Source organism: Rattus norvegicus, chromosome 1, assembly GCF_021556685.1.
Source record: "Rattus norvegicus strain SHRSP/BbbUtx chromosome 1, alternate assembly SHRSP_T2T, whole genome shotgun sequence".
NCBI lineage: Eukaryota > Metazoa > Chordata > Mammalia > Rodentia > Muridae > Rattus > Rattus norvegicus.
This window is the reverse complement of record NC_141534.1, coordinates 207,701,950-207,722,152: the sequence shown is the minus strand read 5'-3', so window position 1 is coordinate 207,722,152 and position 20,203 is coordinate 207,701,950. Positions and strand designations below refer to the sequence as shown.

The following is a 20,203-nucleotide window of genomic DNA, read 5'->3' as shown; positions in this document are numbered from 1 at the left end:
ATGTGATTACTTAACTCAAATTAACTTAACTCAAATTAAATTAACTTAATTCAAATTTGGTTTATTTTTTTGTGTTTCATTTTCTTGAAGTTTTTTTTTAGTATCTGATTTGTTACCATTATTAAATTACTTACATGCTTGTGATTTGAGGTCAAAATTGCAGAGTTTTCTCGAACGCCTGAGGACTTTTTAAAGAAATATGATGAACTGAAATCTAAAAATACAAGGAACCTTGACCCACTGGTGTACCTGTTATCAAAACTCACAGAAGACAAAGAGGTAAGCGTCTGCCTCACCTGCATCACCACACCTGCTTTGGGGACACTGAAAACACCCTCCAGTGTCTCCACTGAGTGCCTTGTCTTCTCAAGGAGCCTGGGGTACATTTACTTCTGCATGTCCTGCTCTGCTCTCATGATGGAGCTGTGCCTCATGAGGACAATGCTTGGAAGGCATGTGCTGGTGAATGTTAGCCTTTCCATACTGGAAGGGTACCGGAAAACTTACAGGGAAATAGTTGTGTTGGTTTATGGTTTCAGTCTGCTTTCTTTGGGGCTGGAACATCAGGAGTAGCTTAGTAGAGAGGTGACAGAGCTGCTGCCCTCATGGCAACTGGAAAGAAATTCAGTTTGTGTTATTGACAAGTTAATTCATTGATAAAGTTAGAGCCTTCATGATCCATTCCCCTCTCAATAGCATCACCAGCCGGGGACTGAGCCTTTAAGATGTGACTCTTTTGGAAAGGCATTTCATTTCTAAACCATAGATACAGTGACTCATAGTAAGCTTGACTCAGAATGGCATAGACCAGGAAACACGGGTGTAGACGCATGAGGCAGGCGCATCTGCACGTGTCCTGTGTCGGTGTGGAGCCAGTGAGCAGTCATTGAGGCCCACTCTCCATCAATGCAGGGGTGTATGCCAGCCACTGGGACAGAAAGGGAAGTGGTACTGCAGCCTGGGTGCTGTAGGCAGAGTGCAGAGGAGTTTGTTCACTCAGGGGAATTAAGGCTTGACTATCAAAGAAGGCTGTGGGCGTTCTTTCCCCTGGTGTTTCGGTGACGTGACATGTGGTAGAACACTGAGCTTTGGTGGCGTAGTGTGAATGCATGGTTTTGTGTGTTTTCAGACACTTCAGTATTTGCAACAGAATGCAAAGGAAAGAGCTGAACTTGCAGCTAGTGCTGCAGCCAGCAGTGCCACCGGTTTCAGCATCCCTGTTGCAGCCTCTAAGATGTCCACACAGGAGCTAGAGGAACTGAGGAAGCAGCTTGGCAGTGTGGCTACAGGCTCCACACTGCAGCAGGTACCAGATCTACCATGGTCCACAATTTGCTAGCTAAGCAGATATGTCTACTCTTAGTAAAAACTAATCTGACATAGTGAGGCTAAGGCTGGATTGTGTTCTTCAGTCATAATTCTGACTTATCAGGGTAAACAGTGCAGAGAGGGCCTGGCCCAGTCCACATGCAGTGCATCTAAGCCAGCACACATCATAGTTCCCTACTGGAATTTGTGACCGTTTCCAACACGGTAGTACTTTTTAAATTACCAGATTGTTTCCTCAAGGTTATCCCCTTCCCACCTTGACTTGCTGCTGCTTGGATTTATTCTGCTTCACGCTGGTCATTTTGTGAGTTTCAAGTCCTCTTAGAGCCACCATGTGCACAGTCTTTCAGGTATATCCCTGTGCCAGTTTCTCATTGCTTTCACACGGCGTCCCCTGTGTGACACGCAGGCCTGCAGAGCTAAGTTGCTACTTCCAAAGTGGCCAGTTTTTTCGACCTCTGGTTGTAAATCTCCCAGGAAGGGCAGTACTCTGTGCATGGCCTAGCATATAGCCTGTATGTAGCCTTTGTGGTTGGCCTTCTCCATAGGGTAAGGATTTATGTCAGTTGCTAACCCCTGTCTTATTCAGCTGCTAAAAAAACCCGATTCAGGCTCTTTCTGCTTTGTGTCCTGATGTGAAACACTTTGTAACATGCAGATACTTTCCCATGGCCCCCATAGCTGATGCCCTGACACTTGTGGGTTCCTTATTGGGCAGAGACCTTGAGAGGGCCTGGCTCTCTTGTTCTTAGTTCCAGATGTTGTCATGGGTAGTTAGAACCATGTCTCCTCTTTAAAGAAGATTGAATGTCCTATGTCCTAAAACCATGGACTTTTTCTATGCCAAAGATGTGTTAATTTCCATAGATATCTTGGTTTTATTTGCACTTTAGTATATTTTGTTTTTGTTTTTAAAAATGCCGTTACTAGTCTCTGGAACTTACAAGAAAGATGCTTCGAGACAAACAGAACAAAAAAAATTCAGGCCAGCCCCTCCCAGTCTTCCCAGCATGGGTATATGAGAGACCAACACTGGCTGGAGATTTCCTGATTGGTTCGGGCTTGAGCTCAGACACAACTTTGCCTATAGGTATGTGATGAATTTCTGATGCCTAGGAGTTTCTCTGTTTGCTTGCATGTGCCTCAGCTGGCTGTGAAACCATGAGTGACACACTGAGGCCCGGAGAACTTGAAGTGCTTGTTCTTGCATTCCTCCTGCCAGAGCCTTAGGACAGTTGGAGCTGGCCTCTGGGCTGTGCACGGGTGTGCAGACACAGGGCCAGCAGGACACTTTCCTGAAAAGTGATCTGTTATTCTACATCCAGCATTAGTGCTGTGCTCACAAAGTCTGAAAAGTTGTATCTGTTTAACAGCTCTGCTGTTTGAGAGCAGGTTCTTGGGATTCTAAGATGTGTGTATTGGCATACCACAGACTACATGCAACCCGCAGAGTCTTCTCAGATCAAAATATGAAAATTTGGATTGGCATAGCTTATGTGTGGTTTCCTGCCCGTTTGATGGCGGCCCCAGTTTAAGAGAATCCTAAAGTGGTGTGCCTTGCCACAGCTCATGAGTTCTGTATGGTGTTAGTGCAGAGGTCTACTGTCACCTTTGGAAACACCTTATAGGGCTGTTAGACAAATTGAGTGTTTGCTCCTGTCCCCAAGCAGACATGATTCTGCTGCAAGTTCATGGGACGGTAGAGACGGCTGTCTTTCTGCTGTGGACTTGTTTGCAGTGTTGGCATTTACCTAGTTGTCACCTATCCTGTCACCTGGTAGAAGTTATTGTCCCCTTTCCTGTCTGCTCTCCTTTCTCTACACAGACTCCTGTGGTAAGCATAATCACCATCCTTGACAGAGCCTCAACCTTAGACCTTACTTTTCTGCATAGCGCGTGTCCCTCAGGGTTCCTTCCTATTGGATTTCACCATCTTCAGCCTCACTTAGCATCATGAGTCATCATTTCTCCAGTTGTTCCAACTCTGCCCTTCCAACCACTCTTTCCAGCAAGCTCCCTGTCTTTTTCCATTGCCTCTGCTCCTTGGGATTAGTCCCAGATCTACCTCCTCCATCTCTGCTTTGAAGTGTCCAGGTAAACTTTATGTCACCTAAGGCCATTCTGCCGCTGTACCTGCCACCTCCCCAATGGCTTACTGACACCTGTAGTTGTTGAACGTTGAAAGGCAGTGAGTGTGCCCAAGCAAGCAGTCTTCCTTTCATTACCTTAATCCCAGTGACCATGGCTTCATGTGGGGGCACGGATCTTGACAACCTCATCTTTCTCCTCTTCTTGTAGTTCCCATACTTCCTGTAGGCATAGCTAGAGCCCACTTTCAATACAGGGCTGAGTCTCAGGTGAGCCTGTCCAGTGACAGCCCTAAATGCCCCCACCCTCAACAAAACCCTGACAGTTTGCCCAGGCTGGCTCTTCTGGCCCTTGAGCTCCATTTTCCACTTAGGCCCAGCATGCCAGTCAGATAAGCCAGGTCCGTTACCTCAGGTATTTACACATTGTATTTCCAACCCCTTCAGAGCGCAACTGAAGATCGGCAATAGTCACCCCTTCTTTGTCCTTCCTTGTCACACCTAATACAGTGTATGATGCTGGTTCATTTTGTTTGTTTGTTTTCCCTATACAGGCATGCTGATATGGGGACAGGGCTAGCTAGCATCTACTATGCTCAGGTGTTGATTAGAAGTGCAGAGTATCTGCCAGACCCATGCTTGGCAGTGAGGAGCTACCAGTGGTCATTAGAGTAAGCAAGGTGATTCGCAGCATTCCAGTAATGATATAAATACTGAGGAGTGGAGAGTCCCTCTGTCTCACCATGGAGGACTTATGCTGCCCATGAACAGAGAGTGGTAGGCTCAGAAATAACCTATACAGAGGTCAGAGCTATTCTTAGAAGGTCCTGCCATTTAGGAAACACACAGAACAGCTGTCACAAACCATAGAGATTAGAATTGTGGTTTTGCCCATCAAGAGGAAAGCCAGTGGAGTAAAGTGAGAGCTGGAACTTGGAATTCAAAGGCATTGCTATAAGCTAGAGGTCTTGACCTGGGACTGGAAGGCAGCCGCACATAGAGCTTTGCATGTGCCACTTCTGCCCTCTGCAGTGGTGGATATGCAAGGCCCACGAAGAGGTTTTATGAAGTGCAAAGTGCATTGTGTGACACTTCTCCATGCTTTCAGGCCCAGGTTGTTTCCTGAATGACACCAGCACATGTCAGGCATGTGGGGACAGGAGGGAAAGCCATGCTGAGTGAGACAGGATGGCTGAGACAGAGCCACCTCAGTAGGTGAGCTGTGACCAACATCTTGTCCTGTTGATATAGAAGTAAGCATTTTCTTGACATTTGACATGTGGTGTCCTATTCATTTGTTTTGAGTTTTATATAGGGGCTCAGTATGTAGCCATGGTTGTCCTGGAAATCACTGTGTAGGCCATACTGCCCCGAGCCTCTCAGAGATCCACCTGCCTCTTCCTCCCAAGTGTTGGGACTGAAGTTGTATGCCACCATGCCTGGCCAGTGATGTCTTTTTTTTTTTTTTTTTTTTTTGGTTCTTTTTTTCGGAGCTGGGGACCGAACCCAGGGCCTTGCGCTTCCTAGGTAAGCGCTCTACCACTGAGCTAAATCCCCAGCCCCCAGTGATGTCTTTTTAAAGGAAACTTTTTTTTTTTTTTTTTACAAACTGTAAGAATGATCTTTTATCGAGGGGGAGGGTTCATTAATCTTTCTTGGCTGCCGCCTTCCTCATGGCTGCCAACATGTTGCTCAGCTTCTCTTGCTTTCTCTTGGCATGGACTTGCATGCCTCCCCACTTCTTGCTGAACTTGAGTGCGCTCTTGTCTTTGGACACTTGAAGCAACTCCACTTGAAGCCACTTGTAGGGTGCGAAGCCACACACCTCCAAGATCATGTCCCACACAAACTTGGTGTGCTTGGTGAGGCGCCAGCTGTGTCTCGACTTGCTGACACTCTTCCTCACCTTGTGGCTCTTGTTGAGGCCCACGGCCATGGGGTAGTGCAGGGCCATGGCTGCTGCTCTCCAGTGGTGGCCTGGCTAAGAAGCAAGGAAACCTTTTTCATTGGAGAAGTACAGACTTACTCAGCTGTGGTGACAAATGCTGCACACTTAGGTTGGGTTAGCTTTCTCACCACTCTGACCTAATACCTGACATATATGACTTATGGGAGGAAAGATTATTTTGGTCTCATGGTTTTGAATGTGGTCATTGGCTCTGTTGGGTCTGCTGAGACAGAATTTTGGCACCTGGACCCTGTTTACCTTATGGTGAACAGGAAGCAGAGAGCAAGAGTGGGCTAAGGACCAGGTATAACCTTGAAAGTAGACCCACTACTACCCCACTTCATCTAACGATATCTTTTAAAGTTTCCAGGATCTCCCAAAATGGTGGCGCCAGGTGAGACCAAGTTTCATATAGGAAAACATTTCATATGCAAGTCATTTTGTTTCTTGTTAGCCCTCAGAGGTCCATGGCCATCTCATGATATAAAACACATCTAGTTCCTCTCCAAAGTAACCAAGTCTTAACGTTTCCACCATTTTTCAAAGTCCAGAGTGTCTCTGAAACTCAAGGAGTGAGCCTCTATAAAACAAAAGTTTCATAATTCCAAGATACAGTGACACAGAGTAAGCACTTCCACTCTATAGGACTCAGAGGAGAATAGCTGGGCAGGAGCAGGGGCTGGGGTCTGGCCGGTTCTTAAGGCATCCACAGGGCCTCTTTCCTGTGGTTCAGATGCAAAGCGGTTGGCTTTATTCTTCTAGTACCAAGGACGGAGCCTAGGGGCTCCTGAGTATCAGGCAGACATAATCTCCAACAGCTGGCTGCTGCTGCTTTTTGGTTTTGCCTTTGGCTTTTTATTTATTTTATGGTAATGTTTTTCATACAATACATTTTGATCACGTTTTCTCTTCCCAAACTCCTTCCAAACCCTCTCACCTCCCTACCTATCCAACTTTATCTTTCTCTCATGTTTAAAACAAAATTCAAAGCAAACAATCAAAATACCAATAAGACAAATACATACATACATACATACACACACACACACACACACACACACACATACATACAAAAACCCCACCAAAAAATTCTTGAAGCTAATTTTGTGTTGGCTAATAGTCCTAGGCATGGGGAGTGCCCTATGATTTATGAACCCAGTGACACTCCATTGGAGAAACAGATTTCCCTTCTCCCAGTGAATATCAATTGCAAATTGCTTCTTGCTTAGGGTGGAACTTCATGCCTACTTCCCCTTCAGTGCTGGAACCATGTCTTGTCTGAACATGTGCAGGCCTTGTGCGTGCTGTCACGGCCTCTGAGTTCACACGCGCGTGTCTGTCAGTCCTGCTGTGTCCTAGAGACACCGTTTAATTGCGTTCTTTTTAATGGTGCTGAACTCTATCTAAGCCCCAGGCAGTTTTTCATGGGCTTTCCTAATCTATCTGAAATTCCTCAAATCTTCATGCTTTGCTCCTTTTCCCCTCATTCTCATTGTAAAACCCATATAAAAGGAACCTCGAATAATCTTGTCATAGCTTGAATAATGAATGCTTCAAAATTGCCTCACCAAATTCAACTGATCTATTACACTTAGGCTCATACTCACAAATTTTCAGGGCACAAATAGTATAAAGAAAAATTCTTTGCTAAAATGTGACCCAAGTGGCTTCCAGGTTTTGTTTCTATCTGAAGCCTCGTAAGCCTGCAGTTCACTCTAATGGTATCTGATCATCTGAGCTTACAAGAATTGCCCATAGAGTTTGCTTAAATTCTAGGCTTCTTCAGCCTGTATTTCTAAACATTTCCACTTTCTTCCCACAAGTCAGTTCCTAAGAACCACTTGGTCAGGTTTAGTCATAGCAACAATGTAACTTATTGGTACCAACTTTCTGTATTTGATACTTTTGCATAGCTGTGACTAGAGAACATCTTAAAAGTAGAAGGGGTTTTGTCAGGGCCCACAGTTTCAGATTTTAGCTAATATCCTTGGCTCCATTGATTCTGGGCCCTCATCATGATCAGAACATCAGCGCATCAAAAGAGTGTGGTGGAAAGGTTGTACCTTGTATATAGACAGGAAGCAGATCAAGGAAAGAGCTGGGGATCTGTAGTGTCCTACTTCCTATAGCCATGTCCTATGTCCTGAGCTTTCCAGAACCTACCAACTAGTGCCACCAACTGAGGAAAACACAGAATCTGTGCAACATGTCATATTCAAATCATAAGAGGAAATCACTTCCGCGTTCCATTCTTGTGTGTACAAGAAAGAGGTCACAGAGGAGGTTGGTAAGGCTATAGAGCCAATGGCATGGGAATCTTAGCATCTACTGTTGCCTGTGCCTTGCAGGTACATTGCCCTTGGCCTCCCAGGAGTCAGCAGTGGTGGAAGATCTGCTCTATGTGCTTGTGGGAGTGGATGGCAGGTACATCACTGCTCAGCCTTTGGCTGGGAGGCAGAACCGTACCTTCCTTGTAGATCCCAACCTGGACCTGTCCATCCGGGAGCTAGTAAACAGAATCCTCCCTGTGGCTGCCAGCTACTCTACTGTGACCAGGTGAGTCCCCAGTGTGACCAGCCACCTCCCTGATAAAGTTCTTTCCTGGCTTGTGATTCTCCCTTCTTCCTAAGAAATTTTGAAGAGCCTATGAGTCACCAACCCCTATCTTGACTCTTAATACCACAGAGTCCCGTTGGCTCTTAGTACTGGAGTGAGTAATTTGCTCTTTAGGTGAGAGGGGGACTTGGAGTAGCTCAACTTTTGTTTGGAAATTTAGCTCTCCCTCATAATGCCTGATGTATCTTTGCTGTAGGTTCATTGAGGAGAAGTCTTCATTTGAATATGGGCAGGTGAACCATGCCTTGGCTGCTGCCATGAGAACCCTGGTGAAGGAATACCTGATTCTCGTCACACAACTGGAACAGCTACACAGGCAGGGCCTCCTCTCGCTGCAGAAGCTCTGGTTCTACATCCAGCCAGCCATGCGTACCATTGACATCCTGGCCTCCCTTGGTGCGGACCTGCTGGCAGGTGGAGGGCTCCCTAAGGCATGGCAGGGCCATTCTGTCTGGGGCTGGTCATTCATAACGCTCTCTGGTGGCATGGTGGCAAGGCAAAGTTCTTGTCACATCTTGTTTTAGTGACCTATATAAGGAAGGCTCCAGTGCATTTCCTTTCTCTTGTTGTTGAAACAAGGTCCTCTTCTGTGTTCTAGACTAGTTAGCGAACTCAGTTGTACAGTCCGCACTGGCCTCTTACTTGCAGTCGCCTTGCTTCAGCCTCCCAAGTGCTGAGGTTTGGGCGTGTGCCACCGTGCTAGGCCTGGAGGCTTTTCTTGATCAGTCTTATTAGCAACTGTAGCCTTGGCATCGGAACATGGTACCTGGCTTGCTGGGGCTCCTATCCACCAGGGGTGCTTAGATGTCTGGGTAGTGAGCCACCCCTTTCTGCCCACAGCCACCTCCGTGGATAAAGGCGAGTGTGTTGGCGGGTCGACGCTGAGCCTTCTCCATGATAGGAGCTTCAACTACACAGGGGACAGCCAGGCACAGGAGCTGTGCCTCTATCTGACCAAGGCGGCCAGCGCTCCTTACTTTGAGATCCTGGAGGAGTGGATCTACAGAGGCGTCATTCACGACCCATACAGGTAGGCTCTGCGGGTGCCAGACACCTTTCACTTGGACGCTCACGGTGCAGTAGGCTCTGCGGGTGCCAGACACAAGTCCTCAACATCAACACAATGGCTGTGAGCTGAGGAGCGTGTGTCACTCACTCACTGCCTTGCAGCTTTATCTGTTGAATGAGGAACACTGGTATTAACTCTGGAGCCCACGTCCTTACTGCTTCCACATGGTTGAATAGTGTGTCACTTGAGCATGATGCCTTTGATTATGTAAAGCAAATGACCAGTTGATAGAGAACTGGGGATGAAGGAAGCCCAGGCCTTGCGTGTGAAGCCCAGGCCTTGCGTGTGCTCTACCGTAGGGTGGGCCTTGTGTTTCTTTATGGAGGGGCCAAACAGGAGAATTTGGTGTGATGGGCCTAGTAGGGGACGCGGTTTCCTTCTGGCCACAGGTAAATGGTTCTTGAAGCTCTGTGGGAGGGTCTGATTCTGTTGTTGATAAACCTGTGTACCCAGGACAAGCCATATGTCTGTCCTGTTGCCATAATGCAAGAGTAGGGAAGAAGCCACCCAGCTCTGCAAATTAGACTCCTGCTCCCAAGTAAGGCTGGAAGTATGTGACCACCCCGAGGTTGTCCAGGCTTGTCCTGTAGTGGCCTGAAACACTGTGTGACTTCCAGTGAGTTCATGGTGGAGGAGCACGAGCTGCGGAAGGAGAAGATACAGGAGGACTACAATGACAAGTACTGGGACCAGCGCTACACTGTGCTGCCACAGCAGATCCCATCCTTCCTGCAGAAGGTAGCAGGCAAGATCCTCAGCACAGGTGACTATGCTTGGACCGCTCTCCAAGGAGGTCAATGGCCTCTTCATGCTGTGTCATGGGACCCGTGGGTCATCACAGCCTTCCAGGCCCTCTGCCCCTGAAGATGACTTAGCTGGGAATGGCCTACTACCCTGAGCTTCTAGCCACTGGTTGGCCCTAGTTCTCCATCACTTTATTCAGCCCCCTAATCAGGACGCTGTCTGCCTCAGACAAAGCCTTCTATCTTGGGTTTTACATCTAACTCCATCATATAGCAAAGAAAAGCCATGAGGAACCCACACCTTCCAGGCCAGCTGCATCTTTTAGTTTTATTGCACAGGATAGGGACTGATGTAGAGATTAGGCAAATCCTTGGGGCCTTAACATAGTGCTCTGCTCTGAAAGCTGAACAGAATCAGAAAGGGCTAGGAGATTACTTAGCAATCTATCTCTCAAGGCTTTTCAAAATCCTTCCTATAAAATACAGACCTGAAAAACTATTGCACAATCTTTCCAGGAAACAAATTGTACCTCATGTCTGGCCTACTTCCCCATGTTTGATTGGCGTCATAAAGGCCCAGGCCTGAGACTCAGCATGTACAGGGATACTGAGTCCACCTTCCTTTTTCTTTTTGTTCTCAGGAAAATACCTAAATGTGGTCAGAGAATGTGGTCATGATGTCACCTGTCCCGTAGCCAAAGAGATCATCTATACCCTCAAAGAGCGGGCATATGTGGAGCAGATTGAGAAAGCGTTCAATTATGCCAGCAAAGTGCTGCTGGACTTCCTCATGGAGGAGAAGGAGCTGGTGGCCCACCTGAGGTTGGACTTCACTTTGTATCCAAGGGGCTGAAAGTAGAATGTTCCTCTTAGCAACTACATTTTTATCTCTATAAGGGCTCCCTGCAGCCCCAGTGTGAGGTGGCAGGGTTTCCGTTCTCTAGTTCTCAGACCATGCAAGCCAACAGGTCTCTCAGCTCCTTGCTGTCAGTCCCTCCCCTTCCGTGTCTGAGCAGAGCAGCTCCATGTCTCAAACCTCTTCCTTGTATGTTGAAGGCAGAGGTCAGGTTATATGTTCAACAACCCTGGCACAGGTCCATCAAGCGCTACTTCCTGATGGACCAGGGGGACTTCTTTGTGCACTTCATGGACCTGACTGAGGAGGAGCTCAGGAAGCCAGTAGAGGACATTACGCCCACACGCCTGGAGGCTCTGTTGGAGCTGGCCCTGAGAATGAGCACTGCCAACACTGACCCCTTCAAAGACGACCTCAAGGTGAGTGTGGTGTTTACCATCATGGCACCTTGCTTCCGCTACACTGGAGTGAACACATAGCAGGGCCCAGTGAGGGTGTCCTACCGGATGTTCTTCCTATTTCAGAGGACACTGGCTTGCAAGCATTTTGTTAAGAGATTTGTGTCTGGTCTCACAGGAGACACTGTTTGTAATTTTCCTGTGAGTTTGGTCCATGTCAGTGTCAAATCAGGCCAACCCCTCACGGAGTGTAGGTGGACGGATGCTCTTTCTTCCTCAGGTTTGGGGAGTGGTGTGAGTTATTCAGGGTCTGTCAGGGCTCTTTTCTCTGGGAGATACTGCATCAAGGCTTCATTTCATGCTGGTTGAGGTCTTCCATAACTTCTGCTTCCAGAGTTCATCCTGGCCACCAGTACATTTCTGTTGCCATCAACAGGGTGTGTGTTTGCGGCCATGCAGTAAGAGCTGTTATGGTTTCTAAGGTTGCAGGAGAACTCCACTTTCATCTCTGGGTCCCGTGGTTTGTCCTCTTTCCTCCCTCATGGAACTGAGAGCTTGTCAGTCCCACTGATGTTCTTAGGAACTCAGTCTTGGTTTTAGTACTTCCTTCCTTTCTCTTTGTCTCTTCAGCTTATTGTTTCTGTTAGCTTTGGGCCTACTTTCTGTTGGTAGTTTCTTGAATTTTGAAGTTAGGCTATTTTAGGATGCTTTATTTTCCCCTATTTCAAGAGGCTCTATGATTTCTTTAGTGATTTGTTTCCATTTAGTTGTAAATTTTCAGGATTTTCTTCTGTTGCTTAGGATTTTTTTGTTTTTAATTTTTATTTTATATGTGTGGATATTTTGCTTGCACACATACCTGTGCAACACATGTGTGCAGAGGACAGAGGAAGGCATGGATCCCAGGACCTGGAGTTACAGACAGTTGTGGGCCACTGTGTGGGTGCTGGGAACTGAACCTGGGTTCTCCAGCTCTCTTACTTAGTTTTAACCTCACTATTTCATGTAAGTTTTATAACATCATGATGGTGCTGGGATTCTGCATGGGCTCTTCCTCTCTTGGCAGGTCTTGGATGGTTCTCAGTGCTGTGCACACAGCTTCCATCTGTTACGAGAGTGAGGCTGAGGCTCCCCTGTTCCTGAGAACTTGGTTTTCCTTGCAATTCTGTTCTTCATGTATTTCTGGATCTCTTATTAAGTTCAGGAGTTATTGTGTAGGGTGCATTATTCCTAATGGCAGTCTGACCTGATCATCCAGGTGGACCACACAAGAGCCATCTCAGGTGCTGGCTGTGGGGCAAATGAGTCATGTCTGCTCACCTGATGTCCCCACCTGTGCTACTTTGACAAGCAGGAGTAGAGGGTCTACACGTTCATGACTGTTAGCAAGTGGTGAGCGTTTGCCTTGCTCAGGAGCTGTTTTTGCTTTTCTTCCTTTATTCTTTTTTTTTTTTTTTTTTTTTTGGTTCTTTTTTTCGGAGCTGGGGACCGAACCCAGGGCCTTGCGCTTCCTAGGCAAGTGCTCTACCACTGAGCTAAATCCCCAACCCTCTTCCTTTATTCTTTATGCTTTACTTTTCTTGTCTTTATATTTTGTGTCTTTGTGGACATATATTTATGTCTTACAGGAACTCTTATCAAACTGGCATGTGGTTGGCTCTAACAAGTATTTAATTGTTAATGTAAACAGTATTGTTTGTCCATAATAATGACTTTCACGTATCTCACCAAGTATGCGTCACTTCACAGGTAAAATAAAAGATCTTCACTTGTAAGATGTATTCAGTTTCTCCTACGGTTCCTCATTCATAATAGCAACAACAGAGACATTTAAAATGTTGATTTAAGACCTGGAGAGATGGGTTAGTTGTTCAAAGTTATCTTGGGTTTCTATTGCTGTGATAAACACCATGACCAAAAGCAGCTTGGGATGGGTTTATTTCAGCTCACAGTTCCACACACAGTCCATCACTGAGGGCAGGAACTCAAACAGGTCAGGAGGCAGGAGCTGGTGAACAGGCCACAGAGGAATACTGCTCACTGCCTTGGACCTCATGACGTGCTCAGCCTGCTTTCTTATAAAACCTAAGACCAACAGCCCAAGGGTATTATCACCCACTTTAGCTTCGGTAACTCCACATCAATTGCTAATTAAGAAAATGCACTGTAGACCTACCTGTAGGCAAGGTAAAGGCATTTTCTTGAGAGTCTCTTTTTCCAGATAGCTCTAGTTTGTATCAGTTTGACAAAACTAGCCAGTACAGAGAGTGTTTGCTGCTTTTGCAGAGGACCTGGGTTTGGTTCCCAGCTCCCAAATTGAGTAGCTTGTATCTTTAGTTCCAGTATGATGCTCTCTTAGCTCCACAGGCACCAGATGTACACATTTTACATATATACATGTACTCACAGATACACATAATATAAAAATAATTCTTTAAAAAGCAAGTTTCCAGGCTGCAGAGATGACTCAGTGGTTAAGAGCACTGACTGCTCTTCCAGAGGTCTTGAGTTCAAATCCCAGCAACCACATGGTGACACAACCATTTGTAATGAGAGCTGATGCCCTCTTCTGGTGTGTCTGAAGACAGGTACAGTGTACTTATATATAATTAATAAATTAGTAAATATAAAAAAAAAGCAAGGTTCCTTTATGTTCTCTTCCATTTTAATGGAAGGTGTTTTGATGTAATTTTTTTCCTGTGCGGTGCTGTGGGTAGAACCTAGAACCTTACACATGCCAGGCAAGTGCTCACCAGTGCACAGCATTCATCCCAAGCTAAGTTTTTCTTTTGGAGCAGGGTCTCTGCATATCCCTGACTGTCTTGGAACTTACTACGAATGCCAGGCTGGCCTTGAACTCACATAGCTCTGCCTTCCTCTGCTAAGGGTTCTCAGTGGGTGGTTAGCCTTTAAGAAATGTTCTTGCTTCCCAGTTTCATTCACAGATAGGTGAAGTCTAAGACAATTTTGTGTGCATCTTTTCTTTCACTTTCCCAGATTGACCTGATGCCTCACGACCTTATCACTCAGCTTTTGCGGGTTCTGGCCATAGAGACCAAGCAAGAGAAGGCAATGACCCATGCTGACCCCACGGAGCTCACTCTGAGTGGTCTCGAGGCTTTCTCCTTTGACTATATGGTCAAATGGCCCTTGTCACTGATTATTAACAGGTGAGGCTTATGTGACCCAGGCCATTTATGGTCAGGCAAGTGCTCACCACTGAGCGCTGACCTTTCAGTTAAGGGTTTTCAGTTGGTATTTAACCTCTAATAACTAGTATTAGAAACTTGGTTGCTTTTCCAGCTCAGTGCAGGGGTGGATGGGAATCATAACTGCCTGCTTGGGCAGCCTCACTGCAGGATGCTAGGCTGTTCTTGCTGTCTGTTGGTGCCAACCTGTAGATAGAAGTACAGGCTGCCTCGTCCAGGTTGCTGACATGCCCCTCTTTGCAGGAAGGCACTCACCCGCTACCAGATGCTCTTCCGACACATGTTCTACTGCAAGCACGTGGAGCGACAGCTCTGCAGTGTCTGGATCAGCAACAAGACAGCCAAGCAGCATGCGCTACACTCCGCCAAGTGGTGTGTCTGTTTTGCCCTCTAACGTTCTAAGGAAAGTGGCTCTGCTCTGGGTCTTTGAAAACATTGTTTGAAAGTCACTTCTAGCTTATCCGTTTCCATGACTACCACTAGCTGTGCACTCACTGTCCAGATCCTCATAGACTGACTTCTAGACTCCGTCTATAGCACACAAGCCCCTCTCTGTATTCCCTCTTCCTGAGTACATAGGGCAGTAAGTACTAGGAAGTGTTCTGGTGACCTTTTGTACACTAGTGTGTGGAGCTGGATGATGTTTAAAGTAAAGTTTGAGGGTCACATTTCCTAAGAATTTGTCTCAGGAAACTGGAGAGGTGGCTCAGGGGTTAAGGGCATGGAATGCTCTTGCAGATGACCACAGTTCTACTCCTTATACCCACACTGGACAGCTCACTCCACCTATAACTCCAGCTCCAAGGGGTCCTCTTCTGGCCTCTGTGGGCATTTGCATTCATGGATACCACATACACACCACACATACCTATAATTAAAAAGAAAATAGATCTGGGAAAAAAACTGTCCCAGTAGAAAGTGTGTGGAGGCAGCCATGGTGGTGGTTAGTTCTTGGCATTACCTGGCGTCTTACTTCTTTACTGCTGTAATGAAACACCAAGACAAGATATGAAAGAAAGTTTATTTTGGACGTGTGGTTCCAGAGGAGAGCCATGGCAAGGAGCATGGCAGTAAGCAGGCAGAAATGGCAGCTGAAACAGCAGCTCAGAGCTCACAGCTTGAAGAGAAGCAGAAGATAGTGAGGTCGCAAACGCTGCTAGTTATTTGAAACCTCAAAGTCTACCCCCACTAACATACTTCTTCCAGTAAGGCTGCACATCCTAAGCCTCCCCAAACAGCCACCGACTAGGGACATGTCATTCAAACTTCCACATCCACTCTGGGTGGTGTAGATCCTGCTCTATGTCTCCATGGTAAGGCTAGTTGGCACTCCCTTTTCAGGATGCAGAGGAGTAAGAGTTGTACTGGGTAGGACATTTATGTGACACCCTGATGAAGCCAGAGGTGGGAATGGATGTCCTCAGACCTCAGCACTGAGATATCTTGTTGTTGTCATTGTCCCTGTGTCTGAACTGTCAGCATTGGAGAGCTAGGGTCATGAGAGGTCACTCTGCTGTGGAGTTGGAGACGGAAGCCATCACCATGCATTACATGTGCTTCGAGCTGAGCCTGCATCGCCTCCTCAGTACCTGTTTCCTCTGCACTCAGGTTTGCTGGTGCTTTCACGTTGCGGCAGCGAATGCTCAACTTCGTCCAGAATATTCAGTACTACATGATGTTTGAAGTAATGGAACCGACCTGGCACATCCTTGAGAAAAACCTGAAATCTGTGAGTTTCTGCTCTATAAATTATAGTATCTGAAAGGCTCTTTCCCAGCCAGAGTGCATTTCATAGCACCATCATGTGCTAGCTAGGTGTCATGGCAGCCACAAAACTGTCCACAGCCTCCCATCTGCCTGCTTGCTGCCTATGTTCATGAGAGGTGAGGGGAGACAGAAAGAAGGGAGAGAGACAAGTAGGCTCTAAGAGATCACAGGCCCATTGAGACAGTGGCAGTGTGTAGGCAGTAGAGTACCAAGCCAGAACTGAAAACCACATGCCCAGTATCTTCGGTGAGGTCTCGGACTTTTGCTTGCAGGCCTCCAACATTGACGATGTCCTTGGCCACCACACAAGTTTCCTTGACAACTGCCTGAAGGACTGCATGCTGACCAACCCTGAGCTGCTGAAGGTTTTCTCCAAGCTCATGTCCGTGTGCGTCATGTTCACCAACTGTATGCAGGTGAGGACAAGGAGGCAGCATGAGCGCGTGTGATGTCTAGGCTGTTACCACATGCTGCTCTCTGTCCCACAACTTCTGCCCTTGCAGGGCTCCAGTCCATCCCTTTCTGGCTGTGAAGCTTCCCAGGGCCCACCTTATTTCTCACAGTGTCTCTTGTGCTGGTCTCTGTCTCAGGCCTCTTCCAAATGCATTAAACGTGGTTAAACTTATCACGAGCACTTGTCCAAAGTAAGCAGAAAATGTGAGTGACAGGGTAGTCTGGGGTCTCTGGGCTGGAGGATGCTGGGAGCCAGGCACTCTTTAGGCCGCACTTGAGAGCCATCAGGAGATAGAAGATGTCGGAGGTGCTAGGCTATAGAGTGAACAGGGCTGGAAGCTCATTCCTTAGATGTGTAGGGGCCATGTTAATTCCCACCTAGGGAACTATGTTCTTAGAAAACTCAGTTGATAGTCACTGAAAAATGTAGACCTGGGAATGCTAAGAACTAACTAACATCCTGCCCACAGCTTTGTGTTCCTGTGTCTCTAGGTTGGGTGCTGTGCCCCTGTTGGTACTTGCTGTCTTGTGGAGCACTGTGTGTGAGGCTAACCATAACCTTTCCTCATGACTCACCTTTAGAAATTTACACAGAGTATGAAACTGGACAGTGAACTAGGCCGTCTGACACTGGATCAGGGTAGTGTGCAGGGGCCACCCCCAGAGAGTGAGCGGATTGATGATCGTCCCCGGAAGGAGCCTGCCAGGAAGGTATGTGGCCATGGGGCTTGTCAGAAAGACCTTCCTACTCAGCTGCTACGTATTAGCACTGCAAACTTAAGAAAATAAAACCTTAAACAAGACAACCATTATAAAGCCTGGTGTGGTACTTATACCTAGAATCCCAGCACTTGGAACGTGGAGGCAGGAGGATCAGTTGTTCAGAACCAGATTCAGCTCCATAGCAAGTTTGACTAAAACAGAGACCTTCTATTAGCTTTCCCTGGCGTTTACCTCAGTTAAGGGGAAAACACAGGTCCTGAAGTTAGAGTCTTCCTTCTTCTCAACAGTGAGCCTCCAGACATCTGGCCTCCAGAGTGTTGGGAGCCATCTATACAACAGTATTGTGTGGGGCAAGCCGGGCTGCCCTAGAGCACAAACTTTGCCTGGCTAACGTGCTTTTCCCTGATTAGTCCATTGATCCAGATGACCTATGAAGCCTCTGGGATTCATAGTCAGGAGCTGGCAAATGGGAGATAGTGTGAGAGCATATGAGGGCGCTATGCCAAGGGCAGTTGGAGAGAGGTCTATCCTTGCTTCTTAGTGGCCAGGAGGAAAACAGCAGTAGCCCTGAAATTAGACCAAAGCCTGTGTTCTGTTCCCATCTTTTATAACATGGGAACAAGGCAGAACTAATTTCTTTCATTAAAAAACTAGGGATGCTAGGTACTAGCATGTACCAGTAGTCCCAACACTTGGAGGGTAGAGCCAGGAGGATTGGGCATTCAAAGTAAGTTCAAGGCCAGCCTGGACAACATGAGACTCTGTCTCCAAAACAGAGAGCCAGAAGTGGTGGCACCGCCTGTGATCCCAGCACTCAGGAGGCAGTGGTAGAAGAATCACGCCAGCTTCAAGTATGGTAGCAGCAGTCTAACCTCAGAACTAAAACGAAGTGACAGGAAGGGAAGCCCATGCTGTAACTCCCCAGTAACCATACTGCGCTCTGGGCTCTATTTCAGCACCTGCCTGAGCATGTGGACACTCCTCAGCTGTCCTCCGGCTTCGAGGCCACCATCAACAACTTTGACAAAAACTTCTCTGCCCATCTTCTTGATTTGCTGGCCCGACTAAGTGTCTACAGCACCAGTGACTGTGAACACGGCATGGCCAGTGTCATCTCCAGGTAGGTAACACTTCCTGACTTTACAGCCCAGCCCTGCGGTCTGCTTTCACCACCACCCTGTTCTCCAGAGCCTCAGCATCAGGCGCCCATTGGGCAAAGGCTATGGCAGGAGGGGGCCAGCTGTGAATACTCTGGTTGGGGGGTGTTTGCTTACCACTGGGATAGGGTGGGACTCTGGCTTCATCCAGGAATTCGATAGCATTCCTGAATGGTCCTTTGAAAAGCACTAGTTTATACACTGGGACCATTTGGTGTCCTTTGCCACCCTGTAATGCCCTCCTTTCTGAGGTCTCTAGCACTGAAAATCTCGGCCAGGCTTCCCAAGCCTGGGCCACCCTCAGACTCCCATTGCCAGGAGACTCTGGGTAATGAGGACCCTAACCAATGGCGCACAATTAGACCCACTGGGATTGAGACCTGCTAGTGTGCCCATGCACTGTCAGGTGAGCATGCCCCTCCCTCTGCCCAGAAGAGGCCCTGGGGTCTATCTGTCACTGACCCGTTGCCACATGGAGAAATCATTGTAGATCCAATGTATCTTCTCAGCCTGGACAAGCTTCTGCCTGGAGTTTTTCTAACACCCTTTTCCCTCCTCTTAAGGCTAGATTTCAATGGTTTCTATGCGGAACGCCTGGAACGTCTGTCTGCAGAAAGGAGTCAGAAAGCTGCCCCCCAAGTGCCTGTCCCAAGGGGACCCCCAGCACCAGCATCCAGGGTGGCCATTCCTGCTCAATGAGCTTACTTGTTAAATATCATATTTCTGGAACCTGGGTGTTATACGTTATTACTGCTTAAATATGGTATGAGTTTCCATCTTGGCTCAATGATTTCCTTTTTTCAAGGTGTTAGATTTCCTTTTAGAAGCTTTCCAGAGAGCTAGAGAGATGGCTCAATCAGGAAAATGTTTTCTGTGCAAATATGAGGACCTAAATTCAGATCCTTACCACCTGTCTTAGTTAGAGCTTCTGTTGCTATGATGAGACACCATAAGCAAAAGCAAGGATAGGGTTTGTTCCAGCTTATACCTTGTAGTCTAGTGCACCATCCAGGACGGTCAGAGCAGGAACCTAGAGACAGGAACTGATGCAGAGGCCATGTAGAACGCTGCGTACTGGCTTCCCCGTGTTTTACTCAGCCTGCTTTCCCATCATACCCAGGATCAGGACCAGCTCAGAAGCACCACCGCCCACATTGAGCTGGTCCCTCCTTCCCATATCAAGCACTAATCAAGGAAATGCACCACAGGACAATCTCATGGGACATTTTCTCAGTTGAGATTCCCTCTTCTAAAATGACTTCAGCGTGTATGAAATTGACATAAGTCTAGTCAGCACACCACCTACTTTAAATGCTGAGTGTAGTGGAACACTTCTATATTCCCAGTGCTGGGGGTAGAGGTAGGCGGATTCCTAGGGCTGGCTGGCCAGCCAGTCTAGGTGAGTCATGAGTTCTAGGTTCACTGAGGGACCCATCTCAAGATAAACAAATGAATTAAAAAAGAAGGTGGGGTTGGGGATTTAGCTCAGTGGTAGAGCGCTTACCTAGGAAGCGCAAGGCCCTGGGTTCGGTCCCCAGCTCCGAAAAAAAGAACCAAAAAAAAAAAAAAAAAAAAAAAAGAAGGTGGGGTTGGGGATTTAGCTCAGTGGTAGAGCCTAGCAAGCACAAGGCCCTGGGTTTGGTCCCCAGCTCCGGAAAAAAAATAAATAAAATAAAATAAATAAATAAAAAAGAAGGTGGAGAGTAATTGAGGATATTATCTGGTGTCAGTCTCAGCTCCACATGCACAAGCACATATGTACATGTATGTACTCAACAGAAGGAATAAAAATGCAAGCTGCCTGGACCACAGTAAGGTCACCCAGACTTTAACTGTTTGACATTGAAA

General features: G+C 47.1%; 1 protein-coding gene across 16 annotated transcripts in view; it reads left to right on the top strand.

Annotated features, from left to right (window-relative positions):
- Positions 1 to 20,203, top strand: part of Tubgcp2 (tubulin gamma complex component 2) — a 26,489-nt gene extending 6,286 nt beyond the window's left edge. For 4 of the 16 annotated variants that reach the window (XM_087561199.1, XM_087561210.1, XM_087561206.1 and 1 more), the window contains 16 exons: positions 151 to 279; positions 1,130 to 1,306; positions 2,260 to 2,419; positions 7,713 to 7,920; positions 8,177 to 8,376; positions 8,821 to 9,010; positions 9,667 to 9,812; positions 10,434 to 10,614; positions 10,887 to 11,067; positions 14,044 to 14,216; positions 14,499 to 14,627; positions 15,864 to 15,984; positions 16,295 to 16,438; positions 17,070 to 17,186; positions 18,155 to 18,318; positions 18,919 to 20,203. In XM_087561199.1, the coding sequence (XP_087417325.1) occupies positions 151 to 279; positions 1,130 to 1,306; positions 2,260 to 2,419; positions 7,713 to 7,920; positions 8,177 to 8,376; positions 8,821 to 9,010; positions 9,667 to 9,812; positions 10,434 to 10,614; positions 10,887 to 11,067; positions 14,044 to 14,216; positions 14,499 to 14,627; positions 15,864 to 15,984; positions 16,295 to 16,438; positions 17,070 to 17,186; positions 18,155 to 18,318; positions 18,919 to 19,054 (2,556 nt within the window). In that variant the 3' untranslated portion in view covers positions 19,055 to 20,203. 16 annotated transcript variants of the gene reach the window in all.